The sequence below is a fragment of the Capricornis sumatraensis genome, chromosome 11 (assembly GCF_032405125.1).
Source record: "Capricornis sumatraensis isolate serow.1 chromosome 11, serow.2, whole genome shotgun sequence".
Lineage (NCBI taxonomy): Eukaryota > Metazoa > Chordata > Mammalia > Artiodactyla > Bovidae > Capricornis > Capricornis sumatraensis.
Genome location: NC_091079.1, coordinates 50,480,783 through 50,503,076, shown reverse-complemented (window position 1 = coordinate 50,503,076; position 22,294 = coordinate 50,480,783). Strand labels below are relative to the sequence as shown.

The following is a 22,294-nucleotide window of genomic DNA, read 5'->3' as shown; positions in this document are numbered from 1 at the left end:
GAATATAATCCCCTGTTCTGTATAGTACAACCTTGTTGTTTATCCATCCTCTATATAATAGTTTACATCTGCTAATCACATACTCCCAGTTCTTCCTTCTTCCTCTCTTTGCTTCCCCTTGACAACCACAAGTCTCTTCTCTAGGTCTGTTGAGTCTTTCTGTTTTGTAGATGAGTTCATTTGTGCCATGTTTTAGATTCCTCATACATTCTTATATATGTACACTCTCGTGTAGGTTATTTTCTTCTAAAACTTCCTTGAATGTTCTTTCACAGTTTCCATATTGTTAAAAATTTCTGGACACATACCAGTTAGGGAGCATTCTCTTGAAATCAGTGTCATATCTTTGTGGCCCTGTTGCTGTCACTGGGCATGTGCCTGGAGTCCCACTCCAGCAGTGCTCACTGCCTCTGAGATGCTGCTCCGTGTCAGGCTGGTGTCCTTGCTCCCATTCAGCCTGCCGGCTCTCAGACAGCTTAGGAGTCCCTGTGAGGATAGGTGGCCTATTAGAAAATTAAACCCCATAATCAGGACCCCATGTAATTTATGATGCAGGACTAGATCAACTGTAACAAATGGTAGCTTTTTATTTAAATAATACTAGTAACTTTAAAGAATTTTCTTAAAACTAATTCTCCGCATTCTTAATTGTTTTCAGAGTTAAAATACAAGTGAATTTCACAAGTCATTTATGTTCCTTTGCTAACTAGAACATTTATAGTTAGACTACCTTTGATATATAGTGTGAATCAGTTTTTAAATTTTGAGATATATTTAAAACATATTAAATTTTTTTGTTTATTCATTTTCATCAGTGGTAACAATTGGCTTGAAGAGGTTTAAGCATTAAAACTTAATTAGGCACAGCTTAATTTAAGCACATGAAAATAAATGTCAAGAGTAAAGTGTTCCATAAAAGATGAGCCGGAGAAGAAAAGTAGGATTATGTTTAACACTACTCCCAGAACCCTACTGTGGCAGAAATGTTCCATTTGAGCAATGTGTTTTTATTTTCTGTACCTGAAACTGATGTGTTCTCTTCTCTAACGTGCTGGGAACTCCTTCCCCTCCCTCCAAACCTAGATCCACAAATATACTTTATTGCTACTTCAGATTTTCTGCCAAGATTTGTTTTGTGTCTATCTCTGTCTCTCATTGGTATGATGTTAAAATATTGTACCATGTTGAGAATTTCCAGTGATGTTAATCTTCTTGTAGCCTCTTACTGGAAGCACTTATGTGGTCATTTATTTTTATGTCCCTGGGTCATTGCTTTTTTAGTACTCATTAGAAATTTAGGTGAAATGGCTTTCTTTTAATGTTTTTTAAGTGCCTTAACTCAAGTTTTTAAAGTTTTAGTATATTAGAGTGTTTTTCCCTTGAGTAATAATGATTACATTTGAAAACTTTTATGGTAACCTTTTTACTTTTTTGTAGAAAAACTGCTCCTTTCATCTTTTCTGACATTCTAGAAAGATGTGTTTGCAGAGTAGTCAGAACAGGTGGTGCAGTGGTAAAGAACCCGTCTGCCAGTGTAGGAGTCGTAAGAGAGGCGGGTTTGATCCCTGGGTCAGGAAGATCCCCTGGAGGAGGGCACAGCAACCCACTCCAGTATTCTTGCCTGGAGAATTCCACGGACAGAGGAGCCTAGTGGGCTACAGTCCATGGGGTCTCAAAGAGTCAGACACAACTGAGCACGCACAAACAAACACAAAACTAGTTAAATGTTTGTATCCCAGTTGTTATGTCTTCTGGACCTTATGGTTTCTCTATAGTTATTTTTGCAAACTTCTGATGATTTACTCCTGATGTTGATTGTTATTCTATGTACCTTCTTAAAAATTTACAAGACCCTTATCTTTAGAGGTGCCTTAAATTCTTTGTGGAAAGTGGTAGGAATATATTTAACTAATAAGTAAATACAGAGATGTCATGACTTCTGGGTCTTATCCATGGGCAGAGACGTTTTGGTTGTGCTAGTTACCAAGTCCAGCGGCAGCGCCACCATCTTACATACGACAGATTTATTCTCCACAGACTTGCCATGGTATGTGGCATGATGGTACTGTTGTGTGTACTCTTAAACAAGAAGATGAAAAGTTCAAAGAATACTTTGCCCACATCACCTAACATTCAGTTAACCACACTGAGTCAGTCAGCAAGGTTGTTATCTGATTTTAAATAAATTTCAGCTCTTATTATTCTCATATCCACTGTTACATAAAATCAGTTCTCAAATCATTAGCAAACACGCTTATGTTCTTTTGAATGAAGATCTGAATCTTTTTGGTAGCATAAGTTTCTAATGATTGTCATGATCCTTTTTTAAAGACTCTGGCTAGAACTCTTAAACCTTGGGCAGAAACAATTTCATTATTCCATCTGCCTGTTTTCTTGTCGACAGATCACTCGGGGACATCACAGCAAGGTGAATTAGCATATTGCCCACCTGGGTCTTTGCTACATTGTCCTCATTTTCTGTGACTTTCTTTTTTTCACTTTAACGTCTGCCTTGTTTAGTATTTTCCACTTTCTGTCTCAAAGTATTTATAAATTATCTTATATGAGTATTTTTCTGTTCATTTTTAAGAATTATAACAGTTGTTCATTTCTAGGTTAAAAATAAAATGACCAAGGAACAGTACATTAAGATGAATAGAGGCATCAATGACAGTAAAGATCTCCCTGAAGAGTATCTGTCAGCCATCTATAATGAAATAGCTGGAAAAAAGATATCAATGAAAGAAACAAAGGAGCTGACAATCCCTGCAAAGTCAAGTAAACAGAGTAAGTGTCCAGATCAACTGAATCCTGGTTGTTTAGGAGGAAAAAATACAGTTCTTAAAAAGTTAAGTTAGAGTAGACCAAGTATCACTTATTCTAATGAAAAGTATTATAATACATTGTTTGATGATCTGATTATGTCTTTCTCCATATCCTGAAGAAAGATAGCACTGACCAATGATAAATGGGAAATGCTACATACTATGCATGAATTAGCGTGCATTGAGTATACACTTGTCCACGAGGCAGTTAACCTCAGCATGGACTTGGGGAGCAGGCAGATTGGTTAGGCAGCGCCAATAGTCAGACTTCAACTCTTCTTTCTTCTGCCTCCTTGTTGTCTACAAGCAACTTATTTCCATTGGTTCACCTATCATTACACATTAACAGAAGCTAGAAGTAGGGGTGATTCAAGGAGATGGGGAAGGTTAGGATCATGGGGGAGCTCAGGAGGTTGGAAATCACTGCTTGACATGCACCACAAATTATATCACTCTGGCATTCCTAGATCTGACCAGCCTCAGGAGCGCCTGTGCCTGGCTCCATTCTCAACATTCTGTATGTGTAGACAGTGGTGATTCAAGTAGAGCTAAAATCGGGCTACAGGCGTGAGGTTAGGGTAGGGGCCCAGTAATACAGAAGGAGAGCTCCTGCCTTTCTGAGCAGCTTCCACTTGGAAATGAAATCTCAAGCTTCATCAACAAGAACAGATTGTAGCAGCAAAGTGCTGCTGAAAGGTTATTGGTGTTCAGTTGCTAAGTCGTGTCCGACTCTTTGCGACCCCATAGACTATGGCTGTTGACAGGAGCGAGTCCGGAAGGCCTGTGTGATATGTGTTTCTAGGCGTTGATGAAGAATTACAGGGTGGAAGTCAGAGGCTCTGGAGATAATGTTAGGAGTGATAGTGGAGTGTAAGTGGCCTTCTCTTTGGGGAGCAGAGGAGTGGGCCTGAGGAGTGTTAGTAAGTTCTCCGCCATTTTGTAGACAAGGAATCAAAAGTGCAGAGAGATTAGGACACCTAGAATCAGAGAAGCTAGGTGCAGTGCGAAAGCCTTCGTTAAATCCCTGTGCCTAAACCCTGACGAGTGGCAAAGGCTGGCCCAGAAGTCGGCGTCCTTGGCCCTTACTGCAGTCCAGCACCAGCCGGCAGTTCACACGGTAGCGTCATCCTCTTCTACTTGAAAAACTGGATAAGAAAGCTGTGGTACATATACACAATGGAGTATTACTCAGCTGTTAAAAAGAATACATTTGAATCAGTTCTGATGAGATGGATGAAACTGGAGCCGATTATACAGAGTGAAGTAAGCCAGAAAGAAAAACACCAATACAGTATACTAACACACATATATGGAATTTAGAAAGATGGTAATGACGACCCTGTATGCAAGACAGCAAAAGAGACACAGATGTGTATAACGGACTTTTGGACTCAGAGGGAGAGGGAGAGGGTGGGATGATTTGGGAGAATGGCATTGAAACATGTATACTATCATGTAAGAATCGAATCGCCAGTCTACGTCCAACGCAGGATACAGCATGCTTGGGGCTGGTGCATGGTGATGACCCAGAGAGATGTTATGGAGAGGGAGGTGGGAGGGGGGGTTCATGTTTGGGAATGCATGTACACCCGTGGTGGATTCATGTCAATGTATGGCAAAACCAATACAGTACTGTAAAGTAAAGTAAAAATAAAAATTAAAAAAAAATATTACAAAGAAAAAAAAAACAAAATTAAAAAAAAGGAAAAGAAAAACTGTAAAGTGTATTGATCAGGATTTCATTTTTACACCTGAGTAGATGCCAGTTATCTGATTTCATTTTCTTTTTCGTACCCACATAATGACATCTTCCTATCCCTCTTTCTCTGGCCTGCTCTGTGTACAGTGAGGAAGTCATTGAGAGAGCTGGGTGTGGGAAGCGGGTGGCAGTGGGCTGACATTCTACAGTCATCCTGCGTGTGAGGCCTCTGTTTTCTTGTTAACTCAGGAGACCCCTCAAGTCACACAGGTGAACCATGGCCCCTCGTCTGTTCTCTTAGCCCTTGTTTAGGCTGTTTCCCTGGGGCTTTCAGTGTGACAGATTCGTGCCTACTCTTTTCCCTTTGCATAGATTTCCTGCATATCCCTGAAGCCTGGTTGAGGATATTTTTTTCCCCATTTTTGAGGTGAAATTCATATAACGCAAAATGAGCTGTTTGAAGTGAACAGTTACTGGTATTTAATACCTTCAGAGTGTTGTGCAATCACCACCTTGATATAGTTCCAAAATACTTCCTCACTCCCAATAAAGCCCCATATCCATTAAGCACTTCTTCTATGTTCCCTGCCTTTCCTCAGCCTCTGGCTGGCACCAGTCTGCTTTCTCTTTTATGGATTTACTACTCTGGATATTTCATCTAAATGGAATCATATGTTATATGGCCTTTGCATCTGGCTTCTTAGGACCATTTTGAATTAGTATTCATTGGTTGATGATTTTATGCTGAAACATCAAAATATCATTCTTAAAGGCTTTATATATTAAATGCTAATAGTATTTGCTGTTTCAGACGTAGCCAGTGAAAAACAAAGAAGACTCCTGTATAACTTAGAGATGGAACAGATGGCCAAGACCGCTAAAGCTCTCATGGAGGCTGTGAGCCACGTTCAGGCACCTTTCACGAGTGCAACACATTTGGAGCATGTGAGACCCATGTTTAAGGTAAGAGTTATTAACGACTTTCGGTTGCAGTATATACATTTATATATACTGCTATTCAGCATATTTTTAAGTTAAAGCAGTATGGTGATACAGCCCATTAGTAGAGACCCAGAAGTGAGAGCCGTATTATTTAGGTATGCATGATTAGTAATTGATAGGTGTGTGACCTTAAGAATAGAAAGGTTTGGGAGAATTAATCTCTGGCCTGGTTTTCTCTGAGCTCTCTTTAGATCTCTAGAGTTCCCTGACATCTCAAAGTGACCTTGAGCCTCTTGCTGTCTTCCAGTGCCTATGGCCCAAGGGCTAATCTGAGGGTTCTCAGTGCTCCTGGGGCCCAGAAAGTAGCACTGGGAACAAAAGGGAGCTTTTGTTTATGTTTATAGATCTAGTAAGAATGGTACTTACTGCTTCTTTATAATTTGATTTTCCGTTTCTTTTTCATTTTCCTATGCTTTTTTCCTATTCTTTCTTTAAATTCCAGAATGAGTAAGCAGTGCATCATAAGAGTTATAGGGAAGTGGATGGGAGTCTAGTCAAGGAAAGTGGGCATTTTTCCTAGAGAAGGAAAAATGGGTCAAGTACATGTCCATTTTTGAGACAGTGCAGTTAGATGGTCTGTGGAGGTTAAAGGTTATCACTTGAGTTCTTCAGGCATTAACTGCATTTGTGTGGGTAGTAAAAGATGATGATATTTCAGCTCTAATATGTTATAGTTCTACCCTTGCTTTAAGGTCTGTGTGATCGTGATACTTCTAAAAGTTGATGGAGAGTTACAGGCTCAGAATGGGAATTTGGGGAGAGAATGTTAGAAGAAATAGTGGAGTATCACCGGCCTCTCTTTTACCGTAATATAGGAAATGAGATTGAAATTAAGAGCACTTATTATGAAATACATTACAAACCAAGTTTTTGTTCTGTTTTGAATAATCTTATACCATTGTTCTGTTTGCAAATGTTTTTGGCAGACAGGAGTTGGAGGATGAAAAAAAAAAAGAATAAGGAAGCGGTCATAATTCAGCCACTCAGAACATTTCTCTTACTATATTTACATACTACTTTTCCTCTTGTTAAACAGTTGTGATTCTGCTGTGTATAGAATCTTGTAACTTGCTGTTTCTCACATGAGTGTTTTCCCATGTTATTGGGAATTCTTCGTAAAGAGCTTTCATGATCTCTTCTCTGGATTAGGTGTCATTTGTTTCTTCCTCTGAGCTGGAATTGAGAACCTTTCCTCTCCCTGCCATTTCTACTGTCGTTACTTTTCAGACAGTGTCCTTCATTTCTCACTCTTAATGCTGGAGTGTTCTCCTGGCTGGTGTCTGTGTCTACTTTTGTGCTTCTCTTACCCATTTACAGAGCACAGAATGTTTAAAATACAAATGAACTGTCACCTTCTTCCTTAAAGCTATTCACTGATTTTGCAGCTGTGGTGAAACCTAACACAACCCGAGGGTCCGAATACCTTGCGTGATCGGCTCCACCTGCCTCCAGCCTCATCATCAGATTTCCTCTTCCCGTGCTGCAGTCACACTGGCATTCTTTCCATTTCTAGAATACCCTACATTATTTTCTCATCAGAGCATTCGCACAAGCTGTGTCCTTTGTCTAGAACGCTCTTTCCTTCATTGCCCAAGTCATTTCTGCTTTCGGTGTTACCTTCTTAGTGAGTTCTGCCCTGGCCTCTCTAAGTCAGGTCTCTTTTCATACGTGCTATGTTCTTCCTTCACTGTATTTATGTGTATTTACACATTTATTTACTGTAAACCTTAATGTCTGTGCTAGACTTTAAACTCTGAGAGGTAAGGGAGTACCTCTGTTCTGGTGACTTTTCTCAAAGTCTGACACAGTTCCTGGCTTGGAGTTAGTGCTCGTAAGTAAGCATTGATTGAGTCAAGGAATAAATGAAAGACTCCTAGAAGTGATGTGATATTAAGGGATGTGGTTAAGAACCTTTTTACATATGGCCAGATCGTTTTCTACAGAGGTTTATACACTTGAGCAGAAAATTTCACTGTCCCCTGGGTGTTATTTAGGTATAATTTGATAATACAGATTGTTCTTTAATTTGCAGTGGGATTGTCACAGGCTTAAGAAGCTTATACTTCTCCTTGTATATATTACATAGGTTTCCAAATAGAGATGTGTTGTTTCTTCACTTAGCATAGGATGCATAATGCATTACTCTCTTGTGGTGCTTTGTATTTTAAAGTCCTGCCCGTCATTTGCTTCCCATAGCATCTCTGTGTAGTGGCAGTCCTGGTACTAAAGAAAATGAGGTTCAGAAAAAAAAGGTGAAATAAGTGACAAGGCTAAGACTGAAAGTTAGGTACTGTGACTTACGTTCCTTTGTTTAGGAATTAAACTTCTGAACTTCCTGAGGTTACAAAGCTGGGGGTAATTCTGTCTTAATAATGCAGAAATTTTTTTTTAGATCTTTTAAAAATTCCAATTATTGTTTCTGTACCATGTTGTCATAAATACTCTTTATCTGTATGACTATATATAGTTCTGCTTCATTTTGATTTATTTATTAAAAGAAGTAAATACTCTTATATCAGACATTTCAAAGTTACACACACACACATATATACATGCCAGTATATACACACCAGTATCTACATAACATGTTTTGATATGAGGACTTTCAGTAGTCAGGGATACCTTTCTTTTTTTTAAATTTTACGTTACAGTTTCAGAAGGTATTCAGTTTTAATAAAATTTAGTGTTTGTTGACTTTCATAGTCTGTAAAGAAGATGTATTTTATTTAACTGTATTTTAAAATATTGTCCAACTAGGAGCCAGGGATATCACTGTGTCTCAAGGTAAATATTAATATTTTACTACAAGAAACAATAAGGCTAAATGACACCCACAGAACAGGCTTAAAGAAAAGAGAGTAATGTAAGTCTTACAAGTAGAAAATGGTTAAAAGGATTTTTTTGGAAATAAAACTAGTCTATGAAATATTGCAAGAGACACAGCTTGCAGAGAGAGATGAGTTCTGAAGTCAGAGATAAAATCAATATAATTTATGAATATAGACTATCCTCATTTTTTATTAATGTGAATAACTCATAGGTGCTGTGCTTAGAATGTATCTACCATCTTCTCTTGAATTTACAATTTTGCTCTCCCACTTACTTAAGCCCAGGCAGCATTATATAGTTTCTCCTCTTTTTCTAAGAAAGCTCTCCCAATAACTATGCCTAGAAACTTACTGCTCTTTTTCGAACTTCCCACAAATCATTCATTGTCTGAAAACATTGAGAAATGTTAACTGTGGTCTCACCTTAAAGTCTGATTACCATTTGATGTTCATGACCTATTTTAAATTTCTACCTTTTCTAGCTGGCTTGGACCCCTTTTCTGGCTGCATTCAGTGTGGGTCTACAAGACTGTGATGATACTGAAGTAGCCTCTCTTTGCCTGGAAGGTATAAGATGTGCAATCAGAATTGCATGCATTTTCAGCATTCAGGTAACAGAATTTTGTGTTTGTAGCCAGTCTGGAAAACGTAAATTACTTATGTCATTACTATAGTTTAAATTATTTCCTGTGTTGACACTGTTAAAAAACTAATTTCAAGTTTACAGTGGAGTTTAAGTGAATCTTAATGTTTTAAGTTTCCAAGAAGCTGTGACAGGACTGGGTAGTTCTCTGTTGATGTGTCTACCATTCATCATAATAACTTCGTGTTGCAGGGTGTTTTTGTATAGAATATTAGCTGTGTGGGAAATTTCCAAGAGTTTGAATTCCTGTATTGTAATTTGAATATCTTATTTATATTGCATGTTCTTATTTATTGAATCATATAATACTTTTTCATATTTTATATATTTATAGGTATTATTTTATAACTTTACTTAACCCTAAGAACAGGTTAACTTTAAGAGATTCAAGTATCGAGGACATAATTCTTATGAAGATAGTTCTTTCTAATAAATTATATGCTTTGTCTGATAATAAATTTTATCCAATGCTTGCCTACTTTCTTTTTGAAAGCCCATTTCTCATTTAATTATGAATGTTATAGCATAAAAAGCATAGTCTTAACTGTAGGGGGAACATGAGCCAATTTGTAAATCAAGTTTCTGCTGCTTCACACAAGTCACTTGAAGCATGTGTTCAATGAATGCTTTCTTACTATATGATTTATTGTTGCCGAAATTTCATCTTAATTTGACACCACCATTGCCTTTCAGTTTTAAAAATTCATCCTTTTTGGCTTCATTCATATTAAAATTTAAAGAACTATAGTTTTGAGGTATCATATGTAATTCATGACATAGTTGAAAACTTACAAAATTAAGTAAACAGTTGATCAGTAGGGAACCAGCGCCTACTCTGTTGTGCTTACAACCCTGTGAGTTCTCTTCCTCTGTCTCTTTCAACAGCTGGAAAGAGATGCATACGTCCAGGCACTGGCAAGATTTACCTTACTCACAGTGAGTTCTGGGATTACTGAAATGAAACAGAAGAACATTGACACAATCAAAACGCTTATCACAGTGGCTCATACAGATGGAAATTACTTAGGAAATTCATGGCATGAGGTATAAGCACTTTCTTTTTTCTTTTGCAATTTGGTTTATAAAATGAGCTAATGCTAAATATTATATCACTGACATGCTTAAGTGTTAGGGGAGAAAATTAATCTAGTACATTCAGGATTAAGTACATTTAACTTTTTTATGCTGATTTATAATGTAGCCTGTGTTTAAATTGTGACTTTGTACATTTAAATATTTTTATGAAGATTTTTAACACGGAATTTAAATTTGTTTTTCTTGTAATTAAGATTCTGAAGTGCATCAGTCAGCTGGAGCTTGCTCAACTTATAGGAACTGGAGTGAAGCCTCGGTACATTTCTGGAACAGTACGAGGCAGAGAAGGATCACTTACTGGAGCGAAAGATCAGGCTCCTGATGAATTTGTGGGGCTAGGGCTAGGTGAGAATTTTTTGAATTATTTTTGTGAAGTATCACAGTTGTTTCTAACTTGCTCAATGTAAGTAACTTTATTGTATGAGCGAAATATAATTAGAGGGCTAGGATAAAATGCCCTTTGGCTAACCTTATAAAGGTTAAGCAAGATAACATTGTAAGTCTTTTTTGCCTGGTCCAGTTTGCAATATTAAATGACCCTTAGTCTTAACCACATAGTTGAGGGTGGGAGAAAGGTGCAGTTTAAAATTATCTCCTTTTACATTAAAAAAAAGAATGAAATGATTCCATTTAAAGCAACCTGAATGGACTGAGAGAATATTATACTTGTGAACTAAATTAGACAGAGAAAGACAAATATTATATGATATCACTTACATGTGGAATCTAAAAATTAATACGAGTGACTCTGTATACAAAACAGAAACGGACTCACAAGCATAGAAAGCAAATTTATGGTCACTGAAAGGAATAGGGAGAGAGGAAGGGATAAATTAGGAGTATGCAATTAACAGATACAAACTACTATACAGAAAATAGAGAAGTAACAAGGATTTACTGTGTAATACAGGGAACTATATCCAATATTTACAGTAATTTATAATGGAAAATAATCTGAAAAAATGTCTTAAAGAATTACCTGCTTTTGAGACTAAGCAGATAAGTTAAATGAGTGAAGGCTTGTTTAAGATGATAAATAGTTGGGGGCACCTGGAGAAAGCATTCACATGCAGATATTTTTAACAGCACTATCAGACATAACCCAAGTCTTATGCCTGTATGGAAACTGTCCCATGGCTCCCCTTGAGTTCAGTGCAGCCAGGAGCATCCAGGTTTAACCCAGCAGGAAAAAAGGAAGGTACTGTCAAAAGCAGACAAAGAAGAACCAAAACCATACATTTCTAGTCATAAGTGGAAAACGTTCTACCAGGGAAGAAACAAAGTTTAGACTGTCTTTGACTTTGAATGTGTACTTCTGGGTTTGAATTCTTCCATGTTTCTTCTTCACTTATGCTTCTTCTGCACTTGTGCAAGATGTGTGTGCAAGTTACTTTAATTCTCTGAGCTTCAGGTTCCTCTTTTCCAAACTAACAGTAGTATCTACTTAGAGAGTTATCAGGATTACAATATATTAACATATAAGTGGACTTAGTGCTGCTGTACTGTTTCTGGATTGCTGTTGTTGTTCGGTCCCCAAGTCATGTCTCACTCTTTGCAACCCCATGGACTGCAGCACACCAGGCTTCCCTGTCCTCCACCATCTCCTGGAGTTTGCTGAAAATCATGTGCATTGAGTCTGTGATGCCATCCAACCATCTCATCCTCTGTTGGCCTCTTCCCCTCCTGCCCTCAATTTTCCCAGCTTCAGGGTGTTTTGCAGTGAGTCAGCTCTTCGCATCAGGTGGCCAAAGTATTGGAGCTTCAGTGTTAGCATCAGTCCTTCCAATGAATATTCAGGGTTGATTTCCTTTAGGATTGACTGGTTTGATCACCTTGCTGTCCAAGGGACTCTCACGAGTTTTCTCCCATACCACAGTTAGAAAGCATCAGTTCTTCAGTGCTCAGCCTTCTTTATGATCCAACTCTCGCATGTTTCTGGATTATTCTTTATCTGGCCTCCCTACCTCACTTCCAACAGAGAAATCTAGAGATACAGCCTAAAAAAAAAAACATGAAGGAATACACCTGAGGTCTAAAAATACTTATATTTACCTTTTAAGGCTTTGTGCTATATATAACATTGTACTTCTGGACTTTCTCTTTTTATCATTTAGTGATTTCTTCATTGTTGCTAGCAATAAAAAGTCTTAGGAAATTCAGAAGAATTTCAGGCTTGAAAAACAACCCACAGGGAGGGGAGTAAAGACAAGGACCATGTTGTGGCTTCAAGTTGAGTGAGTTTGCAGTAGTAATTCAGCAGTGCAGTCTGTACCTCACTTGTAAAATACCAGTGGTTCTCTGTGGTTCAGGGAGGTGCAGGTATAGACAACTGCAGGATTTAGATAGAACTGCTTGAGCACCTGCATGGTTGATGACTTATGTAACATAGAAGTCTGACTCAGACATTAGAACTCTTAATTGTTCCAGAAGGTAGCATGAGATACAGATGAAAAATATTTACAGGCAAGTGAAGTAAAGGTGCATTGATTGATTCAACTGCTTTTGAACAGTCTTTATTTCTAAGGCCTTGGGAGTAGAGGAGAGCCCAAATAAAGAGGGGTGAGATCGCCAGGGCTCAGTTTTGGCAAGTAACAGAAGTAGGTTACACTAAAAATAAAACACCAGGGGAATATTTTATTTTCTACCAGTGTTAGTAAAACAAGAGAAATCATCCTTGCTGATCATGTTTACTGGAATACTTGAAAATGAGTTAAAATTAATTTGATCATTGTGCTGCTCTGCTGCTTAGGTTGCAAAGAGGTGACCTGACCTGCTTTCTCCCTTCAGGAAAAGGGAATTTATATTAAACACATTTGGAATCTGGAACTGTGATTGAGATAAAAATTCCAGGCCTCCAAGCCACACGAGTGACTGACCACGCTGTTCACCTCTCATGCTTTCTCTGTGCCATCCACCTCTCTCTGCTCCACGGCCTGCTCCCTTCTGCTCTCATTGCTGAGGGATCAGGTCTTAGGTTCTAGTCTGTGTTCTAGAGGAAGCCCCTATGCTGACTCAGCCCCTGTTGGGCAGAGCTCCCCCTGAGTTGAGCTCATCTCAGTAGTTGGTTCCTGGCTCGCCCAGCCTGGCAGCTGTCCTGTTCAGTGGTGTCCTGGCACCTACTCAGGATGCTTTACTCCATACTGAAGCTGGAGAAGGTGGTGGTGCAGACGATTGAGCTGGTTTCATCTGTATATAATTTGTTTTTTAAAAATAAACTATTAGCCTCCTTTGTCAACAGAATCTATACCCCAAATATTGATGTAACCAAGTTAATAGGGCTGAGTGTATATTTATCTCGCTTCCTTACAGATGTGGTACAAAACTATACTTTTAATTTTTAGAAACAGGAAACTTGTTATTAAGAATAAATAGCTTATGAATTATTAGATTTGAATTATATGCATACTATTATATGTATTAAAAGTTTTAAAATTCAGTTGCTTGGTCATATAAATCTTGAGTGAATATTATGACATCTTATATCTTTGTTCTTAGTTAATCTAAATGTTTGTTCTTTTGAGTCATTTCTTTGGTAAAACTGAAACTATTGGCTTATTACTTGTACTGTCATATAAATGTTTGATAGATGTCATATATTATGAAATTGGTTCTTGGATTGTTAGGCATTTTAAATCTTCTTTAAATGGGTTTAATGATTACAAATTATTATATCTAAATAGAGAAGGTACAGAAATACCTTCTGTGAGTATTTGAAGAATACCCACAGAAATGTGGGAAGGGCATTCAGTTGATACACAGATGAAGTTATGTAGTACCTGGCATTTTTTTCTCACAGATTTTTCTTCATTAAATTCCTGTAACATGCCACATACCTCATATTGCTTGACACTGTCCTCCTGCCACCCCGTTTCCCAGTCGCTTATTTCAGGCTTTCATCGTTGTTCACTTGTGCTACAGAAATAGACCCTTAATTTGTCTGCATGGCTTCCGTGATGCTTCATGTTTCACTATGTTCTACAGATATTACCAGAATTATTTTTCAGAAAATAGACTGGATCATATCAGTCTTTTAAAAGATCTAATGGTTCCCTGTCTTCAAAAGTAGAACATTAAACACGATGGTCAAAGTTCTTCACATTCTGTTTCTGGTCTGTCTGTCCAGCTCCATCTCTTACTGCTTGTTTCTCTCTCTCCTTCCTTCTCCCCTGCCAGATCACCCTCCATGATGGCTACATCTGAGTGTGTTGGAACATGAACTCCACTTGCCTGCTTCCATTACTTCATATATGCTGCTCCTTCTTCCTGAATTGCTTTTTCTTCTTTCTCTCATGATGATCCTTTCAGATCTAACTTGAATTAATATTTCATCATATGTGAAAACTTTCCATGAGCTAACAACACCTGCATTCTCCCTTCCCCCTATAAAAAATAGTTCTGTTTAGCCACACTTGTGTTATATATAATTAGTTGAGTTCAGCCATGAAATAATCATCAGAGTATATTAAAGTAGGTAATAAGTCTGTCCCTCCTGGTAAATCATTAACTGCGTGAGGACAGGGATCACATTCTTTTCCCTTTGTTCAGTTCCTGGAGTAGGTTTTGAGTTCAGCTGGTTTAAATAAAACCATCTGTTACATCTGCATTCAAAAAGTCATTTGAGTGTCTAGTCAGTCAACAAGTACTTGTTGAGCATCTGCTTTGAGTAAGGTAGAGGAAGACAAAAAAAAAAGTGTATGATTTGCTTCCTAACCTGGGAACTTTTTATCTGGCTGAGAAGGCGACAGGGACACACCTGAAGTAATTTATAGTAAGAAAGTAAATGGAAGAAATTCTGAGTTGAGCAGTACTAATTTAAGTAAACACTTCATTCAGAGGAAGGTGAAGGGAAGTCCTTCATTGAGAACTCAGGTTGGGTCTCAGTAGGTAAACTTTAGATGATGACCTGAACAGAGGCATATGTTGGAGGGAGCTCCCTTAAGTCCTAGGCTGAAAAGTTTATACTTTATCCTGAAACTAATAGTAAGCAAAATAAAGGTGGTGATTTAGGAAAATTAATCTCCAGAAGAAGAAAGGAGATTAAAGGGTGTGCGGGCAGAATCAGCAAAAAGGAAGGCAGTAAACTGTTATAGTAATCCAGTCCTGAAATGATAATGGTCTAAACTAAGTAGGAATGAAAATGAGTGAATCAAATGAAAAACAGGCCAGCAGAAAGATTTAGTGATAATGGAAGAAGGGAAAGAACTGGGGGAATTGTTTTGCTGTCTACAAACACATGGGTCCAATGTTGGGGGAAAAAACAAGTGATTCTTTTGAATCTTATAGCATACCAGTTGAATTTTCAGTGAACATTTGTAAATGAGGAACTGAAGATTACATTACAGCAGAGATCTAATTGTATGGAATTGGGAATCCTAAGTTGATACATTTGGAACTAGGGTTGGTTCTGTTTCTCACATGCTGAGGGAGGGGTTTCCCTAGTGGGCTAGTGATTAAGAGTCCACGCTTCCACTGCTGGGGGCACAGGTTCTGTCCCTGGTTGGGGAGATTCTGTATGCTGTGCAGTGTAGGGGTGAGTGGTTGGGGGAGGGGGTTTCTCTTAAACATTGAGAGAAATTCTGCCTAATGTCATTGAGTGATTAAAAATTTCAGTGTCCCTAATTTGTGTGATCTTTGCAAACAAGTTTGTATCTTTACCCATTTCTGTATATCACTCAGTATAACTCAGTAAGTCACTGATGCCAAAAAGAATTGTTCACCCAAAGCTTTCTTTCATTAGGGAAATAACTTATGTTATTAGAAATGTGTTTTAGAACTGTAAGTACATTCTTTCACTGAGCTATTTTCACACTGAAATGCTCTCTTTTCTGTGTGGTAGTTGGAGGAAATGTGGACTGGAAGCAGATAGCAAGTATTCAGGAATCCATTGGAGAAACCAGTTCTCAAAGTGTTGTTGTTGCTGTAGATAGGTAAGGTATCTGTTTTATTCCCTTTTCAGATGAATACTGTTTTAATTCTGTAGCATTTAGATGTGTGTTGCTCATTAGTAAAAAAAAAAAATGATTGCCAAAATATCTTTCCTTAGGTAATATAAGACTATATTGTGATATGCTATGATTTAAATGATGAAGTACCTACAATTTTGCTTTTAAGTCACAGAATATAGGAAGGAGATAAACAGTATGAAAATTTAAGTGACAGTAGACATTAGTGGGCATTAGGGAAATGCTAACCTTGATGAGAAAGAACACAGTTTTTCTTTTCCTTTATTTTTAAAAAATATCCTTTATAAAAAATGTACTCCCCTTATTATTCCTATTTGAAAATAGAGTATAATTTATCTTCCTGAGTGTATGATATGGGATTGCATTATGGGGGAAATGAAAGAGTTTGCTGGCAGTTCTCACTGGGGAGAATTATATTTTATAGTATATACATATAGTATATACATTCCTCATGTCTAGTCTGGTTTTCTAGAAGACTATTTCTAAATATTTCTAAAAGAATATATTATGGTTTGTTTTACTATAAATATTCTAGAATATTTACTATAGAATATTCTAGATTTTAAAAATCCCCAGTGTTCAAAATAATGTCTAGTTTTTGATTTTTTTTTAAGAAGATGAACCTTTTCCATATGGATGCCCAAATACTTGAAACATTTTGTAACACTGGTGTTTACATTTTAACACTTCTGATGGGAACTGTCAAAAATACAGTGTGTATTATAATCTTTCCTTGATGCCTAGAGACTCCCACTGATCTATTATTTTACTTTGCTGTAGATGAAAACTTTTTGCTCTTAGATCAAACTAGAGTGTTTAGTTGTTACTGACCCTTGCAATACTCCCTGGAACTTCTTACTTGGAAAGAATTCTTAGTGTCCATGTGCCCACTTGCTTTTTGGGGGGTGGAGGGAGGGGCTTAATTTGCCTTTTTCTTACGATGGTTGAAAAGAGATTGTGTATCATTTTATATCTACTATATAACTCAGAGGCTTAACATGTGTTTTTCAGAGTGCTTTCTGGGAAGGGAGTTTTTAAAAAGAGTGGATGTATATATAACTGATTATATTAAACAAACAGAAAAGATGCTTTCCATGTGTTACTTCATTTAATCCTCTTAGTAGCCTGTAAGATACGTATTATTACTGTCCTCAATTTACAGATGAGGAAACTGAGATGAGGGGAATCAGATAACTTGCTCCTTCCCACAGGCAGGCCAGTCTGGTCGTGATGATTACAGTGACACTTTCATTAGCAGAGAATCTGAGGAATAGCGCAAGCTGTAGTGTCTGTCCTTCTGCTGCCAGGGTAGACCTCCTCTAGACGGTTTTCTAGCCACCCAAAAGCGCATCATCACTGTTAGGAGAATCTACCCAGACAGGAGTCAAGTTTTACTTACTAGTCTTGTTGCCATAGCATAATTCATGTGACCAAAGCCAGTTCTGATTTATCCAGCTGGCCACTTTGCTGCAGAGAAACATGTCACTCATTTGAACAGGTAATCTGCCTCTCCATTTTAAGAGTTTGTGCAATTTCAGAGGAGTCTTAGCACAAATTCTATTAGTACATCACTGTCTCAAACTCATCATCACCAGATACTTCTACAACATAAATTCAGGGTCCACACTTTAACGCACAACCTCAATATTTACATTTTACCTTATAGTGAAAGCATCAAAAATTACATCTTTGATTTGTTACAAGATTTATATTATTATGTGGTACATATCACAATTTCTCATTAAATCACTTCTGAATTTCTTTCTGAGTATCTGAATTTAGTTTTATTTGTGATATTCTGATTCCATAGGCTGACTCAGTGAGACAGCCCTGGAAGTCAAGACATTGGTTGAGAGTATTGTCAGGCATCATCCTTGAAAGTCCTGTACTTGTTCAGCAAAAATGTTGTTTTTCTGACCTTAGGCCTCTTCTGAATAATCTGTTGTGATAAGTATAAGAACTAAACATGCAAAATGAAAATAATAATTCTTTGCTTAATTATAAATAGGTTCTGTTTTTTAATGGAAAAATTTTTATTCCATTCAAAGCTTTAAAATGGTAAAATTTTCTGATTATCTTCACTTTTGTGTTTGGAATCCTTTATTATTAGAACTTAAGAGTATAAAGGCACTTTAACCTGGAGTCCCTGATCCTCTCGGATTTGCTAGGAAGACATTTCTAGGCGTTGTTAAAACAGCTATTGCTTAAATGTTACTCAACTTTGCGGGGGGTGAATTTTGTCCAGGAACGATTTACCCCTAAAAGTCAAAAGTTATGTAGCACCATAGTTTTTTAATAGTTTTTTTTTAAGCATACCAGATTTGGCTGTATATTGACCTGTCCCACACTTTGGAATATTCTATCACCTATCAGAAAATATGGACTACTCCTCCCTGACTTTTCTCATAAACATCTTTAAGTTGAGTCTAAGCCATAAATGTTACCTCTGATATTTTCACTATGAAGACTTTAGATACACAGTCATTTCATCTGCCTGTGTGTTGCATACAGCTTGAAGTTGATTTGATCTAGAATCTGCAAATTTCAACCTTTTTTTTTTTTGCATTGTCTCATCACTATCATAATGTGTAAGAATTCAGGAAATCTGTCAATCTTTTTTTCCTACTTGTACTTTTCAGGGGTGTGTCTTTTAATGTTAACACACAAGATTCTCATGCTTCTGTTCTCTGCTTTTCACACAGGCGTGTAGAATCCATTTTATAGTTGATGTTATGAAGCGTAGCTCTTTTCTGCCTTAGTATATAAAGGCTTTACTATAAATGCCTCCCTAGACCACTCTGCTCTCCTATATGACTTATATTTAATGGAGCATTTCTTGAAATACAGTGACCCCTCAGAGGCTACCAGAGTGAGTGGAAATCAAAATGCCCTTTCCCAGGATGGATGCTCCCCTGCTCACACTGTCACCCGAGTCTGCAGAGCCGGGTGTTTGCTTGCCGTTCTCTCCGGCCGTCTTCACAGGGGTCCTTGCAGCTTTCCCTGGAGTTCTCTGCTGCTGTTCTTTCCTCCCCTGCTCTTTGTCACTTGCGTCCTCCTTGCTTACAAAAGGCTGTTTCCTCTGTTGTTTTTCCTGTTGTTCCCCTTGTACTGTTCAGGTTGGACTTCGTTTGTGGTATGGGTTTTATAGCCACTGCCTTCCAGGAGCACCCCTCTAGTTTGAGAAACAGCTAATGACATTCATAATGCAGAGTCCAGCACTTCTCATTTTTGTTCATGTGAGAGGTCTGTAGCCTTTATTTTACATTTCGGGTTCACTGAGGCCCTGTTACTCTTCCTCCCTGGCCCCCATAATGTTTTCAGTCAGATTTTTGAACTTTTGTTTTGTTCTACTCACAAGAGCAATAGAGGAAATGTGAAGATATCTCTTTAGCCGGAGATCAGATTCTGAGTTACTACCTTGTCAGTTTTTAAACTGCTTTTCCTTCTTGTTTTCATTATTCTGTTGCCAGGATGCATAGACCTTCAAGGGCATAGAGGTTGAAAAATCATGATATACTCAGAACATTTAGACTGTGGTAGTAGGAAAAAACTAGAATGTATTGTAAATGTTTAAATTCTGTTTTGCTCAGATAAGTGTGGGGTGGTTGAGAGGGTGGACTTTGGGGTCAGCCTGTCCTGGTTTGACTGGCTCTAGTACGTAGTAGGCTTGTGGTTTTTAGACAGTTGTTATAGATCTTTGTGCCTCAGTTTCTATGTTGATAAGGTTGGGAGTCTGACGTGCTCCGTAGTATCTGTGGGTGTTACATGAGTGGATGGATAGGTAGGTAGGTAGGTAGATACAGATATAAAGCACTCTGGGTAGTGCCCACCCTGTGATTGCTGGTAGCTGTACTGTTACTATGATTCCCTTTGTTTCTAAGTTTGATATTTGACCTGCTCCTGCTTTTGAGGTTTCCTTTTTATCTTCCAAACCCTATCATGTACAGTTTACATTGAGGAATATCAGTTTATCCTTGAAGTCACCACATGCAGACTTTAAAGTAAGAGGACTAATGTGTTTATGCTGAAATCTTTTATGAAACTTTGAAACAGAAAAAGAGCTCAAGTGAAGAGGCAGGGGCAAAGCTGGATAGCATAGCTTAACTCTGAATGTTTGAATGCTCTAAGAAAAGGGGTTAGTTACTTGTTAGTTAAACTGTTGAAAACTATTTGTAAGGTTTTATTCATCACTTGTAATTCACCATGAGTTTTTTTAATCAGATGTGTATTATTTATAAAAATAAAGTAGAAGTTTTCATTTTAAGAACATGTTTAAACTAGTAAATACTCAGGAAAATTGAGAAGTGTCTTTTGTGTATGCCAGTTATTAGTTTTATAAATTAATAGTCTCTTATTTTGAGGCTCATGAAATACCCATCCTAGTGTTGATAAATTTACTAGTAAAATTGCAGCAATGTATTCATTCTCTAATATCATTCAGTACAAGGGTGGGCGGTACATTCCAACTACACTTGTTACTAAACTATCTGGTAAAAAGTACACACTCAGTTACATATAAAAGTAGCTAGTAAACTAGGCCACTTGTTTTTTAATTGATACATCAGATATGAGACTTTATAAATTTTTGCATTGTGATTTTTGTTTTTTTCTTTAGAATATTTACAGGGTCCACAAGGCTAGATGGAAATGCCATTGGTAAGTATGTACATTCAGTTAAAAAACTGACTTTTGGGTTAAAAGACTTTAAGCTTTAAAGTAAATGTTAATCTATTTCTGTTATAGTGGATTTTGTCCGTTGGCTCTGTGCTGTGTCTATGGATGAATTACTTTCTACTACGCATCCAAGAATGTTTAGTCTGCAAAAAATAGTAGAAATATCATATTACAACATGGGAAGAATAAGATTGCAATGGTCTCGAATTTGGGAAGTTATTGGAGATCATTTTAATAAGGTATTTGAGTAATTATACAGTTTGCTTAATTTGTAATTTATTTTTGTTGTTTAAAATTCCCTTACCATAATCTAGTTAAGACCTTTTTCCTTTCTAAGCAGTATTTTTATTACATTTTTTTGTAATTAGATTAGAAAACACTTTGTCTTGTTTTTTTCTTCTAGAAATAATTGTTCTAGGTTTTAAGAATTTAGTTAAAATATGTTCTTCTTGTTGAGAAATATTGTTAGCATACTTAGTGCCGCATGGAGAATCTTTGAATTTACCTGTCTTTGCTGTTAATGATATATTTTTCAAGAAAATTACCGATTTTTCTGCTGATATTAGCATCCTCTATTTCTGTTGCTGTTACAGGTTGGCTGTAATCCTAATGAAGATGTAGCTATTTTTGCAGTAGACTCCCTGAGGCAGCTGTCAATGAAGTTCTTAGAGAAAGGGGAGCTTGCTAATTTCAGATTCCAGAAGGATTTCTTAAGACCTTTTGAACATATAATGAAACGGAACAGGTATTATATTTGTTGAACTGCTTAACATCAGGAAAATAGTGTATTTTCCACGGTGGTGGGGGGGGGGGCAGGTGGAACAGAAGAGAAGGGGGAAAAACAAAACCTGATGAGAGTTATCCAAGCAATTATATTCCTACTTTAGGTCTCCAACGATTCGCGATATGGTTGTACGGTGTATAGCACAGATGGTTAACTCTCAAGCTGCTAACATTCGGTCCGGATGGAAGAACATCTTCTCTGTATTTCATCTTGCTGCATCGGATCAAGATGAAAGCATAGTTGAGCTTGCATTTCAGACAACAGGACATATTGTCAGTGAGTATCCCCTAAGCTCTGTTCAAGTTGAAACACAGCACAACACAGCTTGAGTGTGTTCAGAGGATAGCTCAAGTGTAAGATTATTGGCTTGTCATGGGCTTTACCAAGTTTTGCCTATAGAAGCAGAGTAAAAAGTGATAGTATTACCATTATTATAATATTATAGTTAACATTTATTGAATGTTTACTGCATGGCAAGCACTATATGAACTTTGCATGTATTTTCTTCAGTTTTCACAATAACTATATGAGAAAAATATCTTTATTATCTTTTTTTTAATTAGATAAGGAAACGCAGATCAAGTGAGGTTATGTAATTTATTTGTCTAAAGACACAAAACTAATGAGTGATGGATTGAGGCACAAAACCAGAGTCTTAAGACATAGCCTTTGTTTCTGACTATTGTACTACATAACCTCCTTTGACTTTGAAACACCTAAGATGTCAAATAAGCCTCTCTTAGAAGATAATGATGACCATCATTGTCATCAACATCAAGAA

At 37.3% G+C, this 22,294-nt stretch overlaps 1 protein-coding gene across 1 annotated transcript in view; it reads left to right on the top strand.

Moving 5' to 3' along the window:
• ARFGEF1 (ARF guanine nucleotide exchange factor 1) overlaps positions 1 to 22,294 on the top strand; it is a 131,472-nt gene that overhangs the window by 88,904 nt on the left and 20,274 nt on the right. Inside the window, exons 18-27 of the mRNA XM_068983519.1 lie at positions 2,616 to 2,787; positions 5,336 to 5,487; positions 8,837 to 8,965; positions 9,883 to 10,041; positions 10,287 to 10,437; positions 15,929 to 16,019; positions 20,671 to 20,711; positions 20,799 to 20,968; positions 21,323 to 21,474; positions 21,617 to 21,789. Coding sequence (XP_068839620.1) covers positions 2,616 to 2,787; positions 5,336 to 5,487; positions 8,837 to 8,965; positions 9,883 to 10,041; positions 10,287 to 10,437; positions 15,929 to 16,019; positions 20,671 to 20,711; positions 20,799 to 20,968; positions 21,323 to 21,474; positions 21,617 to 21,789 — 1,390 coding nt within the window. The remainder of the gene's footprint in view (positions 1 to 2,615; positions 2,788 to 5,335; positions 5,488 to 8,836; positions 8,966 to 9,882; positions 10,042 to 10,286; positions 10,438 to 15,928; positions 16,020 to 20,670; positions 20,712 to 20,798; positions 20,969 to 21,322; positions 21,475 to 21,616; positions 21,790 to 22,294) is intronic.